This window comes from Micromesistius poutassou (genome assembly GCF_964030765.1).
Source record: "Micromesistius poutassou genome assembly, chromosome: 7".
NCBI lineage: Eukaryota > Metazoa > Chordata > Actinopteri > Gadiformes > Gadidae > Micromesistius > Micromesistius poutassou.
Window position 1 is genome coordinate 10,758,916 of NC_140277.1, and position 21,174 is coordinate 10,780,089.

General features: G+C 43.7%; 2 protein-coding genes across 7 annotated transcripts in view; both read left to right on the forward strand.

Annotated features, from left to right (window-relative positions):
* Nucleotides 1-14,837, forward strand: part of ttc27 (tetratricopeptide repeat domain 27) — a 62,767-nt gene extending 47,930 nt beyond the window's left edge. For both annotated transcript variants that reach the window (XM_084470495.1, XM_084470496.1), the window contains exons 16-20: nucleotides 4,266-4,431; nucleotides 9,709-9,906; nucleotides 11,113-11,224; nucleotides 14,084-14,184; nucleotides 14,565-14,837. In XM_084470495.1, the coding sequence (XP_084326621.1) occupies nucleotides 4,266-4,431; nucleotides 9,709-9,906; nucleotides 11,113-11,224; nucleotides 14,084-14,184; nucleotides 14,565-14,690 (703 nt within the window). In that variant the 3' untranslated portion in view covers nucleotides 14,691-14,837. The remainder of the gene's footprint in view (nucleotides 1-4,265; nucleotides 4,432-9,708; nucleotides 9,907-11,112; nucleotides 11,225-14,083; nucleotides 14,185-14,564) is intronic.
* Nucleotides 14,838-18,400: 3,563 nt separating this feature from the next.
* The window catches only part of ltbp1 (latent transforming growth factor beta binding protein 1), a 70,735-nt gene continuing 67,961 nt past the window's right edge, over nucleotides 18,401-21,174 (forward strand). For all 5 annotated transcript variants that reach the window (XM_084470838.1, XM_084470839.1, XM_084470840.1 and 2 more), the window contains exons 1-2: nucleotides 18,401-19,204; nucleotides 20,605-20,675. In XM_084470838.1, the coding sequence (XP_084326964.1) occupies nucleotides 18,807-19,204; nucleotides 20,605-20,675 (469 nt within the window). In that variant the 5' untranslated portion in view covers nucleotides 18,401-18,806. The remainder of the gene's footprint in view (nucleotides 19,205-20,604; nucleotides 20,676-21,174) is intronic.

A 21,174-nucleotide genomic window follows, 5' to 3' on the forward strand; every position in this document is an offset into this window, starting at 1 on the left:
ACAGCTTTGTTTGACATGCGAAACCCAGCAGAATCTAAACAGCTTTCTTTGTTTCTCAACCTAGATACATGTGTTCTGAGTTAAAAGCGCTGAACTCCCAACTGTCGGCTGTCTGTGTTCCAAACGCCCAACCTAGCTAGGATTCTCATAGTGTACAAATTCAACTCTGACCCATATCCACGCTGACCCCGAACCCAATCGCCACGACTAATCGGCAGTCCCACCTCGCCCCACGAATCCTTCTTAAGTGTTTCTGAGCTACCAGAGCTTTACAAATAGCCTGTCAAACGGACATGGACTGAGCCGCATATGTAAAATGTTTGGAACCAAATTGGACTGCACGTACGTTCTCTGTCGTCGCCTAACTATGAGAGCGGGAGCTGCTTTGTACAGAGACATAGCTAATAAGCCTCCTACAAATCGGCCTAGTCTCATTCCCACTCCTTACCAACACTGTAGACATCACTGGCAGGCAAGCAAACGCTGCAGTAGATCCTACACAATCTTACACAGATGTTCACTACTGCCTCATGGGCTGGTTACCTGGTGGTAATTTGATGGTAATCTTCCTGTAACCTGCTGGTAATCTGCCAGTAGCCTGCTGGTAATCCGCCAGTAACCTGCTGGTAATCTGCCAGTAACCTGCTGGTAATCTGCCAGTAACCTGCTGGTAATCTGCCAGTAACCTGCTGGTTATCCATTAGTAACACATTGGTATCTGGCTGGTAGACGTGCACCCTGGGGTGAAGTAACCGACCCACCCACTGATGAGGCTCAACACCCAGGTGTGTGCTGTCACTAAAGGGGTGAATTTCCACTCTGCCTACCCGAGCTGTGATCTTTTGAATAATTATCATAAATTAGATGAAACCTTCCACCAGATATGGAGCACAGTATCACCACAGCCATTTTAACATTCATGTTCCTCATACACGCATGCAACGGCTTACTGTCAACGTGATATCTAACTGCCGTGTTGGAGAAAACACATTTAAATTCCTCCGTTCTGTGATAGTGACGCCATGAGACGCCCAGTGAAAAACAGGAATTAAGGGATTTTATTTCATTTTTTAGTCTTGATAGCAAAACAACTTTGTCCTTACCCCCGCGATTCCCTTCAGACCAAAATATTAACAAACATTAGACCTGTCAAACACTCCTTTTTAACTTCAAAAGTTTGTTGAATTGACAGATAAGAAAAATAATCGGTTGGTGTGTTGACAGCTAGGCATGTTGTTTTGCCATGGTTTATTTTTGAATATGTATGCAGATGCTTCTTAGGATATATTTATCATGTTATTTGCGGTGGCAGTTAGCCCTGGATCTCTCTCGGGAAATGGAGTGCTAGTCGACTGTACTTCAACAGGACTTTTATTTGGACATACTTTTGACTGTCTTCTAATGCAACCTCCACTATTTCCTGTCTTGAAATAATGTTGTGCACTAAACCAACTGCTAATTTGATTTGAATAATTTACATACAAATGGTTATATAAATAATATGAATATACAACTAAATGTAATTGAAAGTTGTACATTTTTCCATAGATACACATACTGTATATCGTAAAGTATTTGTAAATGAAAGCCAACTGGTGATAAATAGTCTTGGGCACTTTCTCAACCTTGTTCTATTTACCTCCATCTATCTGTCTGGCTGCTGTTGTGGTTCAATCATCCAACAGTTGGTGCGTGTTTGGAGTGAAAAACTCCTACCTGATCACGCCTCTCTTTTCTCACTAAGGACTAGACCCTCGTTTGCACCCGCACACACACACACACACACTCCAACACACCTTTAAGCTAGTTTGAACGCAGATCAGTTTGCTGTTTTTAGCTTCATGAAGGCGTTGCCAGAGATGAGCGAGAGGAGGAGGGGGAGGAAGAGGGGGAAATGAGAGGCAGAGGAGAGATTAGGTGTGATTTAATAGCCGTTAGCTCCTAACTATCAAACAACAACAGCTACAGTTGAACCTGATGATCATGATGATACTACTATTGATTGATTGTCTTGGAGATAAAACTGATTGATTAACTCGATTCAGGGAAAGGGGTTGGCGTTCGTGGGAAACACACACTTGCACTTTCAACACACACACACACACACACACACACACACACACACACACACACACACACACACACACACACACACACACACACACACACACACACGGATAAGCATAATGGATATGTAAAAAGTGCCAAGATTATATTTACATTTCATTCTTGGCAATTGTAGCTTTCTCACTCTCTCCCTCAATCACTCAATCACTCTGCACTATACTCTCTAACTCTGTTTCTGTCTCCTTCTGCTCTCGCTATCCTTTTGCACTCTCCCCCTCTCTCTCTTTGTCTAACTATCTATATCTCTCTTATCTCTCACTCTGTCTCCTTCTGCACTCTCGATCTCTCAATCTTCGGTTTTTTGTCTCCATATATCTCACCGTTTCTCACTCTCATTGTAGCTCTCGATTTCTGTTTTTCTGTCACTATTATTTTCTCTCTGCTCTCTCGTTCAATCTGTCTTTCCTGTTTTCTCTTTCTATACATCTCTATAGCAGCCATATTCTCTCAACCTCTCCGTTTCTCCATTTCTTACTCTACCATTCTGTTTTATGTCTCTGGTATCCATCTCAGGTTCTCTCTGTCTGCTTTCTCTTCTTCAGTTTCTGTCTCTGCACGCACGCACACGCACAAACACACACCTCTCCCCCCCACTTCTGAGTGTGGTGTGACTCCAGCCTCCCATCTGGAAGGGCCTGGCTGGTTCCAGCAGTAATCGCCCGCTCGCTAACACCGTCACAAACCTCCGCCTTCTTCTGCAGCTTAAGCACTGCTTAAGTCGGTCCGTGCTGCAGGAGAACCACGGCCAGACGGCTACCTGGTGTTTTATACCCGTCGTGTCTCCTGGTGCACTTACCTAACTCATCGTCAGTCTGAGGAGGAGAGCGTCTTTTGGTTCTCAGAGAGACCCATTCTGTGTTCATCTGTATGCGTTGCACACTCAAAGACTCTACATTTTTTCTTTTATGGACTTCGGTTCTGCAGGGACTCTCTATTTGTCTTTGAACGTCGAGCTCCAGCCAGCGGTGTCCCAGTGCAGCAGGGGGCTCCTTCTTCAAAGTGTTGAATACTGTTCACCTCTAAAGACTAGAGAACCCCTCTCTGTTGGCTAAACATTTGTTTTTTAAATCGAGTTATCAGATTGAGACAGTTAAACAGGTCAGCATGCTTCAAAATAAGTATTTTCTTGAAGTCCTTTGCAGACTTAACTGTTTGATACGATTTTGGTCACTAGACGTTCCATTAGTTTAGACAAGTAGCGCCTGGGAGACGGGAAATCAGATCAAGATAAATCACGCCTGCCTCGCCTTTCTTTCTAATCACACACAATGTTCGCATTGCCGTAAGTAAGCTGCCAAGATTTCGTCACATTGCAAAGTCTTTGGAAGTGTAACAAGTGCCAAAAAAGAAGTTGGGCAATGTTTGTGTTCTCCGCAATCCCAACGTTTTGTTGTTCCGACCTCTCTGATCTTATGTTCCTGCGTGAGGTATGTCGACTGCTTACGAGTGTAAGCAGCAGACATCGTATTTTAGCTTTTTTTCAGCTTACTGATATTTAGCAAACAGGCTGTATTTGACCTTTGAAGTGTAAAAGACTAACAGACTATATGGCATTTCAAATCAAAATATCAGATCTGTAATGAACAGCCTCTCAGTCTTTCAAAGTCTCAGGTATACTCCCTTGGTCTTTCCAGGTGTAACTACCAGTCTCTGTGAGCAAATACAACTCTGTACAGTAAAGTCAAGCTGGCGCCCTCCGGGAGACTCTATGTCTTTTAAAGTCTATAAGCCAACTGTTCTGTTGATGCAAAGCCTTTCTCTCTGTCTCGCTCTCTCGCCCCTTCTCTCTCTCTCTGTCTCTCTCTCTCGCCCTATCTCTCTCTTTTTAAATCAGTGGTGTGTGCTTTCAGGCCTGAAATTAAAGAGCAGAGAGGTTCCTAATAAAGCCCTGGTGGATAGAAGGGCTTCTAAACCCTCCAGAGAGGCTTTAGATTTATTATTTTATTTTTTTATTTATTATTTATTTTATTATTTATATTTTCTAAATCGATCTGAGCCACACTCTTTCCTAATCAGTATCGGTACATCCCTGGTTCTACGCAGCATAAACTGCAAATAACTGACAGAGCAATCCATACATTTCTTGTTTTAATGTTTTGTTTACCTCTCTATCACTCCCCTCTCTGTCTCTTTCTCAGGCCGCAGGCGTTCCGTACGCTCCAGGAAGCTTTGAAGTGTAACTACGAGCACTGGCAGATCTGGGAGAACTTCCTCACGGTGTGCATCGACGTGGGAGAGTTCTCTGAGGCCATCAAGGCCTACCACCACCTCATGGAGCTCCGGGAGAAGTACAAGGACGTGGAGGTGAGCTCACGCTCCACCAACCCGTCAAGCTGTTGGCTGTCAGTCAGTCAGCGTTCGGGGGATGGATCGGTGCAGGCGATTCAAAGCACGCATGGTTAGGCTTTGATTCCCACCTGCGGTAAAACATGTCGCGCTCTCTCTTCTTCAACGCACTGCTCCGTCTCTCTTCACAGTTCTACTCATAGAGCCACAGAATCCGTCTTTTTAATGTATTATATATGTATAAAAAAATCTATTATTATAAATAATACAAATTCATTGCATTTATATAGAACATTTTAAGACAATCACAGAGCATACCACCGAGCAAACATTCGCAACCTACATTCACAACTAGGGGTGCACGATAATTATCGGACCGATAACAGAAATTATGTCATTCCGATAAATCTGATATCACGACGAATAGCCCCGATAACATAGCCTATTTAATTTCAGTGCCCCGCTCCCACTAACGCTAAATTAAAGGTCTTATCGTAACCCTAAAATTACACATCATACAATCAATTACAATACATGAGTTCACAGCTGCACGCGTATATAGAAAATGTTTATTTTTATTATTATGTTACACCTTTCCTGCTGTCGGCTCCCAGACCGTAGTCGAGAGCACAGGGGAGACGTCAATGTTCTCTCCGGGGTACCACCCTTCCCTTTGACCGGCAGTGGGTCTGCTTATAGGTCGGAATATGGTCGGAATGAAGCGGCCGCCGATTATTGAAAGGCTGTGTACTTTATTCTTAGTTTCACTAACTTTACAGTACACGTTGGCACAGAGACAACCAGACTCGTTCATTACTTCACTAAACTGACACACGCTACCGCTTGCTCTCCTCGCTCGTCCACTCACTCTCACACACACACACACACACACACACACACACACACACACACACACACACACACACACACACACACACACACACACACACACACACACACACACACACACACACACACACACACACACACACACAGCCATTCTCACACACATGTGCTAACTCTCGTAACACTTATTATTGACAACAGTTAGCTGAACATTATAGGGTCCCGTCCTTCCACTCCCTGTTTACTCAGTTAAACACAGAGATCAACTACATTTGTCCCAGTGTTTGTTAGATGTGAAATGAAGCAAAAAAAGACGCTCTTCCTCCGGTAACGCAGTCGTTTGCGACGCCTTTCTTATTCGTTGTTTCTTCTATTTGTCTGTGACTCCAATGCTCCAATCTTTCATCGATCGATATGGATGTTGTGGATGCAACGGAATATATGATGCATCGCTGCAGCAACATTTAAGATGATCGCGATGAGTTCATTCTGCCTATTCTGCTTCCGTTGCTGCGGTCAGACCAAAACACACCTGAGTGACAGGGGCCAACGTGGACCCTACGTCATATCCCGCCCCTTATAAGCCCGCCCCCCTAAACCCCCCCGTTGATTCTACTGATGTCTGAGCAACAATGTCATGATCATATATATGTATATGTGTGTGTGTTATCGGTTATTGGTATCGGTATCGGCCTTTAGGAGTTGAAAGTTATCGGTTATCGGTATCGGTTTAAAAAAAAAGTTATCGTGCATCCCTATTCACAACCTCTACCCCGTCTGAGAGTGAAGATGGAGTCCACAATACCTATTGCATTACTTAACATAATTTAAAGATGTAATACACTTAGTTATGTCAAGAAATTTAACTGTGTTACATTGAATAATGTAAGCCAAATAACCTCACTATCTCTCCTATGACTGTTGACATATGCCAACATTTTCAGAGGTTTGGTTGACCAATTACGTTCATACATTAATTTAGTACTGTGTGCTTGCACTGATTGGAAAGGAGTTTTAGAGACCAGAGTAAACATTTGAATTGAAAGGCTTCAAATGTTACATTAAGAAGTAATGGAGAAAACTGTTCTCTTTTGAAGTGAGGCATTGGTATGCAAAAGGGACTGGCTTCGGTCAACACAGAACTCATGCTTATTCATCCTTTGCAGGATTCTTGCTCCCTAATTGCATCATTCAAAAATATGAAAGTTGCTGCCTCCAATGAATATTTGGCTGCTCTGTAGTGGATGAGAGAAGGTGATTGGTTGAAAAAGAGAAGGAGGAGTACAAATGTTGCCTCAGTGTGATTCAAAGATAGATTTCTTCAGTACATCAGGAACAGAAGCCCCCAACTGCTCCCGACACCAACCAGAATAATTTATTTTATTAAAGAGTAAAAGGCCAACACTTGTTTATTGCAACTGTTTACATTTTTGGATTGGCTTACCTGTAACATGCATCACCTGCCTCTAGATTCAGCCAATCAGAGAGCAGTCACATAACCTGTGGGTGGTGACATCCAAAAATACTTTGATATAAAACAAAATATGTTCCATGCAAAAATTCCCTTGAGCTCCTTAAAGGGGAGCTTTCTTGAACAATCTCATGCAAAGCCATCTATGGCAATAACCCGTGATGAAATACTGCTTTTGAATCCCCATATTCCTCATTAATCTTCATTGTGTGGGTGTGTTTCTTAAAAGCCTTAAGAAAACCTGGCGATAAAATGTCTTGATGAATCAAGAGAGGCTAATTGCAAGTCCGCCAACGCATTAAAAGTAGGAAATCAGCAAGATTGAGAAAAACAGAATAACCAGAGAGAGTGAGAGTTGTTTCACTGTAATAACTGCTGGTGTGTGGAAAAACAAGCAATTAATAAATAGACCTATCGCTATCGTCTTGCACCAACAGAGCCCTCCACATCACAGGCCCACTCCAACAGATTTCTGACCCCGATACTTGATCTCCCTGAACCTCTCAGACACACACACGCTTTCACACACATACGCGACAACCTTTTCGCACTTAAGAAGTCGAGGACTTTCTGAACCAGTGTTTGTGTTGAGTACTTCAATTATACCCTCAAAGTGCTGCAATGATAAACCAGGTTTCTTTCCTGCTTTCTTCTCTCCTGCCTCAATACTGCCTCAACTGGCCCTCTCTACTGTATGGTAAATACACAGGCAGAGTGCCAATGTATTTACTGTGTACTCAGTGTCTTTACCGTGTCCTTACAGTGCGTGTACGCTCGCGCTCGACTGGCTGCAGCTCAGCCTTGCAGGGCTAAAGAGGTACGCACACTGAAGGTCGGCCCCATTGGGGAACATGAATCGCCCTGATCCGAGTAAAGAGAATTCCCTCCCTCCCTCCTCTGAATAATCAGGGTTTGGCACACTGGTGCGTTTTGTCTAAACACCTCGCCCGGGCCAGGCCTCCTAGGTTTGGCCGTGTGTCTCTAGACCGGGAGGCCAGCGGTCCCCTCCGCACTGATACACGGCTCAAGGCTGCGGAGAACATATTGTTGCATTCTCTACCCAGCTTATAGGTCTGATTAGTATCTGGGATCTGCCAACACACAGGCATGCACAGAGGCATTGGCACACACACGCAACTCGCACAGACAGACAAACACACACACACACACACAGACACAGACACACACACACACACACACATACACACATACACATGCACTGATCCACACATGTGAGACAAAAGAGGTGGGTGTTGGTACATGCACACACATATACACAAACTGGGGCCCATCCATGCACACGCCGTTCGCCACTCTATTTTTTGCAGATGATCCCACGCTGGTTTCTGATTGGCTGTGCTGCTTGGCGTTGGCGGCAGTTGTGCCTCCTCTAAACCCTTAATCAGATCTGTCATGAGGAACTCCTTTTGTCAGGCGAAATTTCCTCTCCCACCATCTCACCGTCATTAACGTCCAGTCACAGCTCTTAAAAGAAATTCTGATTTGCATTTGCCCCTCTCCTCTGGTTTTATCTTCTGTGGTTTACATGCTGAGGCTGAGAACAAGCTCATATAGAGAGTGTGTTTACAACACAAGAAGCTGCGAGTCGCTTGGTTGGATTAACAAGCCTGTGTCTTCCTTACATCTCTCAAACCAGCTTGTCTATGGCTGTCCATAACCACTCTGTATATGTGCGAATGTGTTGGGGTGTGTCTGTACCCTAGGTGACAAATGAAGGTGTGGGGATGTGAAACGTGAACGTTTTGAATTCTATGAGTAAAGCGACTGAGCAGTGTGTGTGTGTGTGTGTGTGTGTGTGTGTGTGTGTGTGTGTGTGTGTGTGTGTGTGTGTGTGTGTGTGTGTGTGTGTGTGTGTGTGTGTGTGTGTGTGTGTGTGTGTGTGTGTGTATATACCTCCATTGAGTTCCTTCAGTGGTCAGGTCAGCCGGTTCCTCCAGGACCAGCTAGTGACGGTGTGATGAGCTGGGCTCACAGGAGCTTTGTGACGTGCGTCTTCTTAAACAACTCACTCGGAGACTCATTTTATTGTCACTGCAGTTCATTTGGAGTGTGTGTGTGGATAAATAAAGTCATGTTGATGAACTGCTTTATTAAAGCCTTCCAGCCCTGGGCTGTTGATTTGTGCGTGCGTGCGTGCGTGTGTGCGTGCGCGGCTCGAGAGTGATGAATAATTGAGTGTGTTCTCTTTTCCTTTTTGTACCCAGAATACTTTTTTGTATTAAAACATGCCTCTGTGATTTCTACGAGTCTGCATCTGATGCGTGGATGTGCAAACGAGAAGGTGGGAGTGGTGTGTTGTCGTCGTTCAGGCCCATGGGCGCTGTTTTAATTACCCACCATCCATTTGGGCCCACTGCCTGCACACTGCCAGGATAGCTTGTTCCGTTTCCAGCGACAACTGAGCCGAGAAAATGAGTTGCCATGTTCCTCAGCCATATCGCCCACTTCCAGGAGTGAACATGATTATTAGTTGGACCAACATTGCTTGGTTGTGCCTTGACCTTCTCCACGCCAATCAGTGTTTCAGTAGCTCTTCTCCTGCGGTCTCTTCTACAAACCTACTTTTTTATCGCACACCGTTTGTCAAAGCCTTGGACACTATTACTTTGTTATTCATTTTAAGGTGGCCAAAAGATGCCATTTATGTAATAATTGGTAAAGTCTTATTGGAATATGGAATATATAATAAAAAGAACCATGTCTTATCTAATGCAATATATTTGTTGTTATCTGATGCAATATTGTCATACTGTATTTACTTTCATCCCCCATAGATGAGCTACAGATAAAGAATAAATACTTTAATACTACACAATTGAACAATTTTACTATTTTGTTTAGTTTTTAAAGGGCTGTTGCTGTTTTCAATATTAAATGTACTTTATTAATCCCAGATGGGACATAAGGGCGTCGCAGGAATCGAAAGAATTAAAAAGGTTCTCCCGTCTGTCCTGTAGATCCTGCAGATCCTGGTGCGCGCCGTGGTGGAGAACCTGCCCGACAGCCAGGACCAGAAGGCGGGGAAACTGCGCTCCAAGCTGCTGGAGCTCCTGGGCCGGGTCACCGCCCGCCACAGCTCCGACGGCCAGCTCTGGCACCAGTATGCCTTGCTCTACGGCAACGGGCAGAGCACCAACCAGGAGGACAACGAGAAGGTCAGTGTTTGAATCCTGCTCTTTTACACCATTATTTTATAACCGTTTCATATTTTAGAATTGTATATATTTGTAGTTATATGTTTTCCCCATAGGTAATTATCATCAATAAGGTACAATAAAAGTACGAGTCCCCTTCTTAAGTGTCCTCTAGGGCTGAACGATTAATCAAATTAAAAACCGACATTGTGATGTAATGGAACGCGATTAGCAAATCCCAAAGGCTGTGATTACATTTTTTTAGATTCATGTATATTTTTCTTTTACAATTCAATAGTTAAATAATGATGATATAATATCAATTCATGCATAAATTAATCTCAACACAGGCCTGGCCTAAAGGAAAGAGCAGTGTGTTGGTCATACTATAGAATGTTTTATTGCTTGTTTATTAAATAATACAGAACATAAGAACATAACACAAAGAAAAATCGCATACTAAATCTCATACTAAATTCGACCAACAATGTTGGTCGAAATAATCACAATTAAATTATTTCCCCAAAATCGTTCAGCTCTACAGTAGTGTCCTCCACCCATAGAAATATCCCTCCGTGCCGTGGCTGGCATCTTCACCTCCACACACTCGAGATGACGGATATCATATCCACAAATGAGGCGATTCCTACAACAGGCCGTGCACATGTTAATACGCTATTTCTGGGTTCATTAAAACATTATAAATGTTGGCCCCAACTCGGCATCACGTTAATGGGGTGTCGGCGTCTCGCGGGCCGCCGCTCTGATGGATGGTCCTCTGCTACTAAATGCCATAAGCCCAGTCCTGTTGATTTAAGGGCCCTTTAGTGACGGCCCCGGGGCTGGGGAGAGCCACCTCCGTGACCCCTAGCCGCCGCGCGCCATTCGTCTCCACTGGGCACCCATAGCCATTAGCCGGTCGTGCTAATGAGAGCACGCCGGTCGCTAGCAGGGCCTTAGCGGTGCGGTATTCATTCGCTCCCTTAGCTTGATTTGTATGTTTGTTGTGTCTGTAGCTTTATTAATTATGGAGGAAACGGTTCTATGTGGTCAAACTTCTTCAGCAAATATTGGCGAATGCAAAATGAATAATGAATTGGTTGGATGAATCAACTTAAATAAGTGTGTGTGTGTGTGTGTGTGTGTGTGTGTGTGTGTGTGTGTGTGTGTGTGTGTGTGTGTGTGTGTGTGTGTGTGTGTGTGTGTGTGTGTGTGTGTGTGTTACAGGCTCTTCGGTTCATGGTGAAGGCACATCACTGTCAGATGCAGAACAGCGGCTGGGAGAAGGAGATCAGCTCCTTTAAGGAGACAATTACAAGAGCTGTAGATGTAGGCAATGGTAATTACACGCACGACACACCCCAACACACGTCATACACACAACAACACACATGCACAACCATCTTATCCTGCAGAACATATTGTCACATGGAATAACAAGTCACATTTAAATTAAATCAAAGTTAGTTCTACAGTTAAAACAGTTAAAAACAAGAACCAGTGTGACAAATGCTATAGGATTTACATTCAAATAAGAAAGGGTGCCTTCAGTTATGGGAATAAGTTGATATGCACGTACTGTGCGTAACGTGTGTTGATGAATCTAAACAACCGGACCTATTTCCCACCTGAAGTTGTCCAAAACATCCGAAATAGTTATATGAAACAGAGTTTATACTTAATTTATATTTATATTCTGCTGACATGCTGGACCTGTGAAATTAGAAAGTACAAAGTGAATGCTATCACAGTAATGGAATGGGCACACATTTGTTATTTTCAGGTTTTAGTTAACATTATTGCCAATTGCCTGATATTTCAGCCAAAGTAAGCTGTATATAATGTATTATGCAATAACATATCGAAAGCCAGGGCATGCAAAATCCAATTTCCCAGGGTATTTTTAATGTGGCTGTATTGCGTGAAAACACATCAATTATCCAGGTTTTAAATCACCCATATTAATAGCTTGCTGTTTATTCAAAATAATGCTGGATAGGCTTCATTTGGAGAAGGCTGTTCATCCAGCAGTTCATAAATACTATTAACGAAGGACACTTTATACTGTAGCCGCTTCTTCCCACTTCTCTATTTTCACTGAAACTTATTCAGAACCGGCTTCTTAGACCGCGTTGTGAAAAATACCACCGGTTTTCATGATGGCTTTTCAATGGAAGAATGTGAAGAACCACTGAAAAACCTGAAATGATCTGAACATCCTCTGTATTTTGGCTCTATTTTCGAAAAATATGGTAGTAGGTTTAGTTTATTGCACTAACTATAACTTCTGAACTGAATCTAAGCCAGGTATTTTCAATTAAGAAGATCTGGAAATGTACTCCACGTATGGTAAAGAGCCTGTATTTAGTCCATAATTAAATAAAATTGAGTTTCATGAACTGCTTTGTTGGCCCAACTGCTTAACACATAACACATCATTATGGCATTATCACATTAATCAAAGTCACCAAATCGGCCCTTCTCTTATAAGACCAATAACGCCACAGGTAATGGGGCTGGGCTTGTGTCCTTCAAGCGCAGAAGTCTTGACCATCCTGCGCTGTTAAATCAGGCTTAATGTCAGGCTTAAAGGTGACATATTATACCACCAAGTGTGAGTGTGATTAGCCGTTAGCCTTGTAATGGCTTATTACACTCACACCTGGTGGTATAATATGTCACCTTTAATGTCTTGTCTCCACCCCAGCCATCGACACCAGAAAGTTCCCCACCATGGGGCCCATAAGCTTGCTGTGTCTGATAGCAGTCCTCATAATTCCTCCTCATGAAGCTGCTCCTTTCTCTGAGAACCGGTCCCTGTAAGCTCGCTTATACAGCCTATGAGTGAAAGCTGTCCCCAAATGCTTGCTTGTCAAGCCTTTGTATGATGGGAGTCCTCATAAGGCTGCTTAGCAAGCCTGTGTGTGATAGTAGTCTCAATATGTTTGCTTATCCTGTGTCAGAGCAGTCCCCATACATTGGCTTACGATGCCTGTGAGTCCTCAGACATTGGCTTCTGCTTGCTTACCAAGCCTGTGTGTGTGGTTGCAGTCTCCATAAGTCTCGCTTATGGGTCTGTGTGATGGACGGACGGCTTCCAAACTAACAGGGGAACAGAGGACAAATAAGCATGTTGTTCCAACGCCTTCAGCCCAGAACTACCCAGGCTGGGGGAGGAGGGCTGCCAGGAGTTGTTAATCACCAGGAGTCACTTTTTTGTATTTTTATTCCCATCATTATACCTGAACAGAGTGCTGAATTAAACATGAGGACATGAGCCCGGGATCACCCCCGGTTAGCACAGGAATACCAATGGGGCACAGATGCCGTGTGTGTGTGTGTGTGTGTGTGTGTGTGTGTGTGTGTGTGTGTGTGTGTGTGTGTGTGTGTGTGTGTGTGTGTGTGTGTGTGTGTGTGTGTGTGTGTGTGTGTGTGTGTGTGTGTGTGTGTGTGTGTGTGTACACATTTTCAGTCATGCCAGCTCTTTTTCTACTCTCTATTGGGAGAGGAAAGTTTTTTTACCTATGGAAGCCGTGTATTTTGCTATAATGGAATTTAAGTATTGAAAAATGTGGTTATGTTGTTAGAAATCTGTTTACCATTTTTATGCAAATGATGCACATAATAACAAACCCAAACAATACACACACGCAAATGAATGCACCACCGCACACACAAACATGCACAGAATGCAACATATGCACATAACAAGGAAACAAATTAGGTATCTGGTCTGATAAAAAGTACATTCATACCTTCAAGGGAACAGATAATATATTACTTTTATATATAAAGTGAATGTGTTAACATTAATTACCTTTAATCAACTCCCAATAAAAGGGTTAGGGTTGAGCCTTAATGGTTTCCTCTCTGATTCACTCAAGGTCAAGGGAATATGAAATGTAAATGTCTTTCTGCCTGGGACCACAGCGACCTGTGATTAAAGAGACCCTGTTTCTGTCTTGCTACTTATTTCCCGACGCAGAATATTAAACCAAACATCTCTTTTTATCTATTCATCTCCTCAATTCATTCTACCCATCTCCCTCTTTTTCTCTACCTATTTTTCGGTCTCTCTTCTTCTTAATGTCTCTCTCTCTCTTTGTGTCTCTCCCTATCACTCTCTCTCCCTCCGTCTTGATCTCTGTCTCTTGCTATATCTATCTCTCTCTTTCTCTCTCTCTCATCCTTCCCTCAGTCACCCTCAGCTGCAGTCAGAAGAAGACCAACCCCCAGGAAGCACTCCAAATGTTGTCCTCTGCGCGCCTCAGTCTGAAGAGCCTGGCCACCAAAGCCAAGGTACGTTGTCCTGCGCTCCTGCTTCCACCATGCTGACACCCTGCTATCACCATGCTTACAGCCTGATAATGCAATGCACCCGCCCTGCCAATGCCATGTTATCACCCTGCTAATGACATGCTAGTATCATGCTAAGAACATATGCTAGAATCAGGCCATTCCCAGGATGATAAAATTGTGCTAGAGTCATGCTAACACCCTGGTAACTGCCTGCTAATACGATGCTAGTACCCTGATATCATAATGCAAGCACCCTGCCAACACCATGCCAACACCCTGCTGTCGACATAATGCATGCAACAACAGGCTAATACTATGCTAACCACATAGTCATGTATCATGGGAAACATAATGTGTGGAAATTGTCCTTTTCATTATAGCAAATGCACACTGACGTTGCTACTGGCGACATCCACAGCGACTTGAGTGACAGCGTTGGAGAGCTGGAGCGGGTAATCACAGAGCTGCAGGACATTAGTGCCACGCTGCGTGGCCAATCAGAGTGATCCCTGGATGGAGGCGGCAAACTACATAATTGTGGTGGTCAGAATTATGAATTTGTAATAATTAATTGAAATTAGTATTTTTTATATTATGTGTAAGATTATTAAAGCCTTACAATACTGTCACAATGTCTACCTTTAAATACAAGAACTGAAAAAAACGTTTTGTCTGTGTGACTTTCATTTTTAACGAGAAAACATTTCTAGACTGAATATTTTGCTCAATATAGTAACACTATTAACACTATCAAGTTGTGTTTATTTACTTAGTCCTATACCACCACCAAGGACAAAACCGACAAGAGAAATGATGCAAGACACGGTACATGATTCAATGACATATGGCCACATAAATCATATAAAATGCTGCTTCTGTAATTTGAAAGCAGAACCCCCTAAACGATACCCTAGCCTGCAGATCAATGCTAGGCTATAAGCTAGGTCTCTATCGTCAATGAATATTAAAGTGTTTGAGAATTGAACATGCGTAAAGTCAACAAATCAGTCCAGATGGGAAGTTAAGGAACGTCAAGAAATCCACCCTACACCAGCTGGAAATCGTTGTATACATTGGTAAGTGTAATTGTAAATATGTATAGTCTACAGCCACTAATATCTTCTTTGTAACAGCCTTTTTATATACTACTGGTATTTATATTAAAAAATGACTTCTTAATGACCTTTAAATGTACATTTGTATGGGCATTGTGCCCTTTATGGACAGGACAGTGGGTTTTAGAGAAGGAAGGACTTAAGGCGCATGAGACTGTAGGCCACAATCCAACTACCAGACCTGCTCCGAAACACTCCCATGATGGCTTAAACACACACACACACACACACACACACCACCGGCTCCGTGGCCAGAGGATTATGACCTTGAAGTAGTTTATGGCCTTATGTCGCTCTTGATTTATTTTCGTATTGCTCTTCGTTTTAACCTTAACGGTGGCGATGTGTTATTTCTGTTTTTCGTGTCACAGCAAATGCGTCCCCTTGGTTGCTTATTAAAAACAGCCCAATACTCATTAATGTTGGGTAAGGTCAAATGTTTTTACAGCCTATGATTGTTCGAGGATGTCTGTTAAGTCGACCAGCGTGAATAACGAGTCAATTGGATTAATAACACAGATAAATTATAATAGAGTGGATCATTAGACTGTGTGTCAAACAAGTGTTAGGGTGTTAATGTAATGCTCCGGCCAGACACGATGCGAACGCCTCAACCTACAGGACTTTCACGGACTCAGACGCCTCCGGCTAGTTTTTTTGCAGTTAAAATGACAAATCTCTCAACAACCATAGGATAAAAAAATGTGTGTTGCATATGACTGCCGCAGGTGACCCTGACACATGACACCCAGGTGGCTTTACTGGGCTCCTCCGACACCACCACCACATGGGGATGTTGCAGAGAGATAAACATTTTATTGTAGAGTTGGAAAGTTTGTTGCATGCAGAGAAGGTGTTGAATACCGACATGTCAGAGCTCTTGAGTGTGTGTGTGTGTGTGGTGATGGGTGGTTTGTGGTCCTGTGTGCCTTGGTCCCTGAATACACCAGCGGTGTACACCCTCACCCATCCCCTGAGTCTAATCAGTTTGACTAGGGCAAGCTGAGGCTGCTTAAACCAGCCATCAACGACACATACTCCACATACCCCTGACACTAAGGTGAGGCTGTCAATGCTGCTGCAACCTCACCCAGCCCCAAAGTCTAATCAGTCTGACTCGGGCCAGGTGAGGCTTCTCAACCTAGCCTTCAACCACCCTCCACAATGACCATTCTGAATATATTGGATAATTGTATTTTAAATAGTTTCTGTCATGGCGTTCCCGGACTAATTTGACACCACTATGAGCTCAGAAGAAGATTCTCCCTCCTTCATTCTCCAGGATTTGTCTACTGGTCTGTCTCGGTGTCGACCTTCCATACAAAGGAGCGTGACACACTGGTCGCTCTGACACTGCAATGATGCCGGGCTTTGAGTGGGATATAAATAACGGCCAGGACTGAGTGTGTTAACACGGAGCGGGGGCGCTATTTTCTGAAGTGGGCAGCAGCCAGATAACTGGGGGCCTGCCTGCATAGGTAGATGGGACCGGTGATGTCATTACAGAGTTTTATTTTAGTTACAAAGAACTGAGCTGTAGACATCATAATAAAACCTGAGACATTCCCCCGGGGATGTGATGATTCACTGTGCTTACTTTCTTTTCTGACCTTTCGGGTTGGCTTTTATTTTTGTGGAGAAACAGACTCTGCAGCGTGTTCCCTCCTACCTCTCTGTGTTCGTGTTCTTGAAGCTCAAACGCCGGCTGACTCATCCTCTTGAGGATTGCATCATCGGCAGGGTTATTACACACAGCATTGCCATGTCTAGCACAACTTCAAACCCCCCTAGCAGAAATCTAGCAGGTGGTGAGAATGGATCCCGATGATCTGGTGTAGTGGTGACTCACAGCTAGCCATGCAGAGATGGAGGCATCCTGGAGGCCATCTTTATACAGTTGAACAAACTTTATTGTTTACAAATGTTTGGAGGGTTTCAGGGAAATCTGAGTGTTTTCATAACATTCCCGCTGTCCAATATATACTCACACCCTTTTTCCTACGTCCCACTAAACTCACACACTCGACTCAGAGTCCTTTAAATGGTTTTCGGTAATCCCCTCTATAAAGATGTGATTGATTACTTGTCAATGTTTGTCTTTGCATATGTGTCCACCTTACAGGAAGTGACATCTAAGCGTGCATTTTAATTCAGCAGGAGTGAGGGGGGGGGGGGGGGGGGGGGTGGTCATGTTGGGTGGGCTGCTACATTCCTCTCCACCCAGACAGTATGTGTGTCCAGTATAACACAAGGCCCCCCAGGAGGGAAATATGAAGGGGGAGGCGGGGGGAGGGGAGTGCTCCTTTCATCATCTTTCATCATCTCTTTCAAACCGTTAGCCTGTAGGCCTCCGAGACAAGGTTTTCATCTGTGGAGGTCTTTATTAACAATACAAGGCGTAGTAAACACAGTCATAATGTGACTTCATCCTGAAACTATTCAGGAACTATGTTGCATCTGATGTCCCCGCATAGAGAATGCCAGAGAGTCTGAGAGAAGAGAAGGATTTTACTTTTTTATTCAAGTGACCCGTGCAAAGAGGTAAAGCCCAGATCCCTGATTGCATTTATTGTTGTGTGAGAATGACAACCAATAGGTCATATATATGTATATATAAAAACATAGCATATTTGTATGCTTCTATTATCCAATATGAATTATAACTCCAATATAGGTGTGTGTGTGTGTGTGTGTGTGTGTGCAGGCTCTTCACGCATGTCTGCGTGGGTGAGTGTGAAGGAGGGGGTGTGGTTGTCTGTTGACCTCTCGACACACGAGGGCCCTAAAAAGCTCACCAAACTTTTTACTTTTTTTTTTTTATTAAGGGTCCAGTCTCTCTCTCTCTCTCTCTCTCTCTCTCTCTCTCTCTCTCTCTCTCTCTCTCTCTCTCTCTCTCTCTCTCTCTCTCTCTCTCTCTCTCTCTCTCTCTCTCTCCATCGAGCTGAAATAATGCCTCCCACTTGTGACGTCAGGTCTGCCAGAGATTGGCTGCTCAGCCCCTGACACTAACCCCTTCTCTCACACTTGGGGAAACTTTTTTTTTTTTTAAAGACTTTTCAATCTCATTTACGGCGCAAAAATATATCTCTCACACACCACAAGTACCCAGTAGCGGCCGGGACGTCTCCCCTCTTGCTCCCCTCCTGCGCCGGGACAGCCTACTCTGGGATACTCTGCCACCGGACCTACATGGCTGTTTTTAGTTGTTTTTTTTGCCTGTGCTATTTTTTAGTTTTTGACTTGTGATAGTTGAGCATTTATTGGTTAGGAGTAGGAGTTTATTTCTCTTTAATCTCGACAGCGGTACTGGAGGTCGATGCGAGGCTAGATGAACACGCTCAGGGGAACCAAACTTTTTCACTCGCGATAAGTGTCTCCGGGACGAGTTCTGGAGACACGGCGCAGCTCCGCTCAAACGCGCGCTTTAAAACAAATTAACAAATAACCTCAAGTCGCTTCGCTAGCTTGTTTCTGTATTTCTTTTCATACCGTCTATACAGTGTGGATATGGCTTGGATCCGCTGGGACCTTGTGTTCTCTATAGGTCTATTCATTTCCCCGGCATGTGTGTCTATGGACCAGCCTCGCAACGGCTTCAGGAAACTTTACGTGGTACCGGGCGGTGCTGCTGCTGGGGACGCCGTGCATCTGCGCTCCGGGGCGGCGGGACAGGAGCACCCGCAGTCGGTCCCCCACCGGCCCTTTAACGTGGAGCTCTCCGCCAGCTTCGGCGGGCAGGTCCGGACCCGCAGGATGGGGAACCAGAACCACCCGGTCCCGATACCGATTCAGCAGCAGCAGCAGGACGCCCGGTACACGCAGCATCAACAGGTCATCCGCCACAGCAGCAGCAGCAGCAGCACACACAGCAGCGTTCAGCAGAACCACCACATGAAGATGTCCGGGTAAGACGAACCACAAACTCTGTGTTAGCCAGACTTTATAAAAGTTATGGAGGCTCCCCAAAAAGCTTTGTGTGCGTAAGATTATAGTCTACAATTGTTAAAGTTGGCCTTATCTGAATAGAGCATAGAATAAGCTGAAGAGTGTCAAAGCCTATTTCAGTTTCATACATCTTTTAAAGTGACCAGGAAAAGTCAAGTTTACTCTCAGCCATTGTGCACAACCCATGCTCTCCTCAAATGGATAAAACAAAAGAATAATTAAAAAATGTAAAGGAGAAACATAAATGAGTCCTCTTATATATAAACACTAAAGGACTCACATCAGCAATTTACAGATTTGTACAGTAATATTCTTGTTAATAAAGTAGCCTATGCACAATAAAACATGAGGCGTTTAAGAAGCTCAATACATGGTCTGTTCCTTAAGGGTTGGCCAATTGAGCCCTTCATATCAAGAATCTCTTCTATTCATCCGAGCACATGTAGTGTGACCTTCCCCTCCATTAAAAGCCAACCGGTGTGTAAAAACACACTTAGGGCAGGTCAGGCCAGGCTAAACCAGCATATGGTGTGTTTGAAAGGAATAAAGTGTGAGAGCGAAGTGTAGCTCCATGCAGAGACCCTAGACCTAGTGGTTAGTCAGCTTGTAAAGTTATATATAACCCTTTTTATCACAAATACAGTCCCAGGGGTCTCTCCCTGGCTCACCCCACACTCCATGGCCCCTCTTATAGACTCCCAACGGACTGAGAGCCCCTAACTCCAGTAGGGAATATACAGTCGATTTTCTGAGAGAAGGGAAATCAAACCGGTGATGTCTAGGGGTACCAAGGGTACGGGGCTGACAGACATTGCAATCAGAATAACAAATGGATGATAAAGTAAAGAAGAAAACACAGGGATATAGCAGAGGTCAAGTGAAATAAGCCCCAGGCATAACATAACATCGCATTGCATTGAGTAAATCAGCAGACTGCTCTTTCAGCCAGAGTGACTTACTGAGAACAATCAAAGCGTATAAATAAAATATTTAAAAACATCCAAATCAATGATAGTGCCACATTCTAGTTTCAAAACAACAACTGGAGTCCAGAGCAGAAGGAAGCAGACATACAAGGTAAGTATGAGGGCCCAGTGAGGGGATAGCACAGTAATACAAGTCTTAAGTAAAGAATGTACAACAGTAGTTCAACCACAGAGCCCTATGCTCCACAGAGAACTACTCTAACCAGCAGTCTGTCAGTCTGGTCCGTAGAACCTGTAGAACACATGTCAATACTGACTACTCATAGATTAGGATGAGGTCCCCTTCCTGTTTACCCTGGTGTTGGTTGTTGTTGTTGTTGTTGTTGTTGGTATAGTTGTTGTTGTTGTCGTGGTCATCGTTGTCTCTGTGGCAGGGTGAACGTGTGTGGAGCTCAGTGCTGTCATGGCTGGAGCAAGACTCCGGGCTCCCAGAGATGTACCAAACGTGAGTACCACAACTATGAATTATTACACAACCATAACACAACTATTCTTGGAAGCTTCAAAACACAACTGTTAAACATAGCTATTATAACTACTTTATTTCACAACGTGATAGCATGTGTTAAAGGTGTTTTTTTAACACTGTTCTTTATAACTGTTCTTTATAACATAAATATGTTTATACAATGCTAATTGGGACACAATGCCAATTGGGACAGAATATTATTTTAACACAACTAAGCTTTATAACACAACCAAGCTTCATAAACCTACCATAACTCCACTCATGACCAGTAAACACCTTCCACTAAACCAAACTACTGCAATAGATCTGTTTCCCACTGTCAACCCAGCATCTCCAGTCACCACTTTGTTTCCTATCACAATACACATCAGTATATATTATATCCCTATAGACTGTAGACAGAGAATGAGAGGGTTAAACTCACAGAAGGAGAAAGAGACTACGAGAAAGGGGGAGTGATTTAGAGAGCAAGAGA